Below are 3,284 nucleotides of genomic sequence, written 5' to 3' on the forward strand. Positions count from 1 at the left end.
AAATTTTGTCATTTAGCAGACGCTTTTGTCCAAAGCGACTTACAAATGAGGACAATAGAAGCAATCAAAACCAACAAAAGAGCAATAATATGTAAGTGCTATATTAGTATATTATAGTGTTATATTTCAATTTCACAAAGAAACGTGCCGCATTTTGTCCAAGCAATAATAAAAGGACACATTTAATTTATAATTTGTCTTAAATCTCATTTTGTTAAAAAACAATCGTGAATCGAATCGAATCGTGAGTTGAGTGAATTGTTACATCCCTATTTATGACACAAAATCAGTCATCTTCATCACAAAAAAAAAAAAAAAGTTTTATTATAATTATAAAAAACGCTGCAAATTGTCAGCAAAACTCTGGAAATTACCATAACAAAATCAGTCATTTTAATCACAAAAAAATAATGAAATGTTGGTTGGACTGTGCGTGTGTGTGACAGCAGCAGATCCTCACCAGTGAGCTGGTGTATGTGGGGTCAGACGAGTTCTCCGTCAGGAATCTGGACAGGCCAAAGTCAGACACCTTACACACCAGGTTACTGTTGACCAGGATGTTACGCGCCGCCAGATCCCGGTGAACATAACTCATCTCCGACAAGTACTTCATACCAGACGCAATCCCACGCAGCATCCCCACCAGCTGGATGGGCGTGAACTGACCGTCGTTCAGCTGCAGACAGACAGAGAGACGGGTGAGAGCGGGCGACACATCTGACCCCACATCTGACCCAACATCAGACAGACAGAGAGAGAGACGGAGAGACAGACAGAGAGAGCAGGCGACACATCTGACCCGACATCAGACAGACAGAGACAGACAGAGAAAGCGGGTGACACATCTGACCCGACATCAGACAGACAGACAGACAGAGAGAGCGGGCGACACATCTGACCCGACATCAGACAGACATAGAGAGAGACGGGTGAGAGCAGGCGACACATCTGACCCGACATCAGACAGACAGAGAGACAGAGAGAGCGGGCGACACATCTGACCGACGGGTGAGAGCGGGTGACACATCCGACCCGACATCAGACAGACAGAGAGAGAGACGGGTGAGAGCGGGTGACACATTTGACACAACATCAGACAGACAGAGAGAGACGGGTGAGAGTGGGCGACACATCTGACCCAATATCAGACAGACAGACAGACAGAGAGACCGACGGGTGAGAGCGGGTGAGACAGACAGAGAGAGAGACAGGTGAGAGCAGGTGACACATCTGACCCAATATCAGACAGACAGACAGAGAGACGGGTGAGAGCGGGCGACACATCTCAGGGCTCGAAATTAACTTTTTTACTTGGTAGCACTGGTGCTCCCAACTTCAAAAATTTAGGAGCATCACAACTACAAATTATATATTAACAGATTTTATCCTTACATTCTTAACTTCAATGCAGATTTTGTATTGAACAGCCAATAGAGTGTCTAAAACGTAAATCTCTTAATATTAACTTCTTTTTTATTGAACAGTTGTATAAAATCAATATCACATTTGTAAGCAGGCTGATTTTTGGAGGAAACAGCAATCTTCTTGTGATACTGATTAACTATATCAGGGATAGGCAACGTCGGGGTGCCGCTGTCCTGCAGAGTTTAGCTCTAACCCTAATCAAACACACCTGAACAAGCTAATCAAGTAAATGTCAAACCGCAAATCGTAAAACAACAATTACGAAATATGTAGATTTTCGAACGCTGTTACCTGCAAACTCCGTCCCAAAGGCTTTACAGTGAACGCAGTGCATAGAACCATTTTCATAGCGGAGCCACTAGAAGTCTTTCAACCACTCTCTCCGAAAACTGTACGCCTTCTATTCGGCTGGTGGATCAACATTCACCACATGATCGCTATCACCAGCACCATTATTTGTAACTTTAGGTGGTTCACAAAAGAAATCTGTCAGTGTTTCTTTTTTTAATTTTCTCTCTTCTTCAGCCTTTTTCATTCCCCACGGTAGCTCCCTGTCACCTGACAGCGGAAAGCAGTGACTGGGTGATTGACAGCTAATATTAACCAATCTAAAATCTGCATTAAAGTTAAGAATATAAAGATGAAGTTTAATTGGTTATGTAGCCTAACGTTTCATAGAACGGCAGACAGGTCACCGTATCAGCAATCAGAAGGCACATAATCTGAACGTTTTTAGAGAAATTAAAACAGGTCTCACGATAACAATTATATACACTCGCACAAATGCTCCCAAATATATTTTGAGGTCACACAGATTAAATTTCGGAAGCATATGCGACCAAAATGGTAGCAATTTCGAGCCTTGTATCTGACCCGACATCAGACAAACAGAGAGATGGGTGAGAGCGGGCGACACATCTGACCCGATATCAGACAGAGAGATGGGTGAGAGCGGGCGACACATCTGACCCGACATCAGACAGACAGAGAGACGGGTGAGAGTGGGCGACACATCTGACCCGACATCAGACAGACGGAGAGACGGGTGAGAGTGGGAGACACATCTGACCCGACATCAGACAGAGAGAGAGACAGGTGAGAGCGGGCGACACATCTGACCCAACATCAGACAGACAGAGAGATGGGTGAGAGCGGGCGACACATCTGACCCGACATCAGACAGACAGAGAGATGGGTGAGAGCGGGAGACACATCTGACCCGACATCAGATAGAAAAAGAGATGGGTGAGAGCGGGCGACACATCTGACCCGACATCAGACAGACAGAGAGATGGGTGAGAGCGGGCGACACATCTGACCCAACATCAGACAGACAGAGAGATGGGTGAGAGCGGGCGACACATCTGACCCAACATCAGACAGACAGAGAGATGGGTGAGAGCGGGAGACACATCTGATCCGACATCAGATAGAGAAAGAGATGGGTGAGAGCGGGCAACACATCTGACCCAACATCAGACAGACAGAGAGATGGGTGAGGGCGGGCGACACATCTGACCCGACATCAGATAGAGAGATGGGTGAGAGCGGGCGACACAGCTGACCCGACATCAGACAGACAGAGAGATGGGTGAGAGCGGGCGACACATCTGACCCGACATCAGACAGACAGAGAGACGGGTGAGAGCGGGCGACACATCTGACCCGACATCAGACAGACAGAGAGACGGGTGAGAGCGGGCGACACATCTGACCCGACATCAGACAGACAGAGAGACGGGTGAGAGCGGGCGACACATCTGACCCGACATCAGACAGACAGAGAGACGGGTGAGAGCGGGAGACACATCTGACCCGACATCAGACAGAGAAAGAGACGGGTGAGAGCAGGCGACACA

At 47.0% G+C, this 3,284-nt stretch overlaps 1 protein-coding gene across 1 annotated transcript in view; it reads right to left on the reverse strand.

Annotated features, from left to right (window-relative positions):
- Positions 1-3,284, reverse strand: part of ephb4b (eph receptor B4b) — a gene marked incomplete at its 5' end in the record, with an annotated part of 33,953 nt that overhangs the window by 2,049 nt on the left and 28,620 nt on the right. Inside the window, one exon of the mRNA XM_016574578.1 lies at positions 461-729. Coding sequence (XP_016430064.1) covers positions 461-729 — 269 coding nt within the window. The remainder of the gene's footprint in view (positions 1-460; positions 730-3,284) is intronic.

The sequence above is a fragment of the Sinocyclocheilus rhinocerous genome, unplaced genomic scaffold, assembly GCF_001515625.1.
Source record: "Sinocyclocheilus rhinocerous isolate Xijiao unplaced genomic scaffold, SAMN03320098_v1.1 scaffold2428, whole genome shotgun sequence".
Classification (NCBI taxonomy): domain Eukaryota; kingdom Metazoa; phylum Chordata; class Actinopteri; order Cypriniformes; family Cyprinidae; genus Sinocyclocheilus; species Sinocyclocheilus rhinocerous.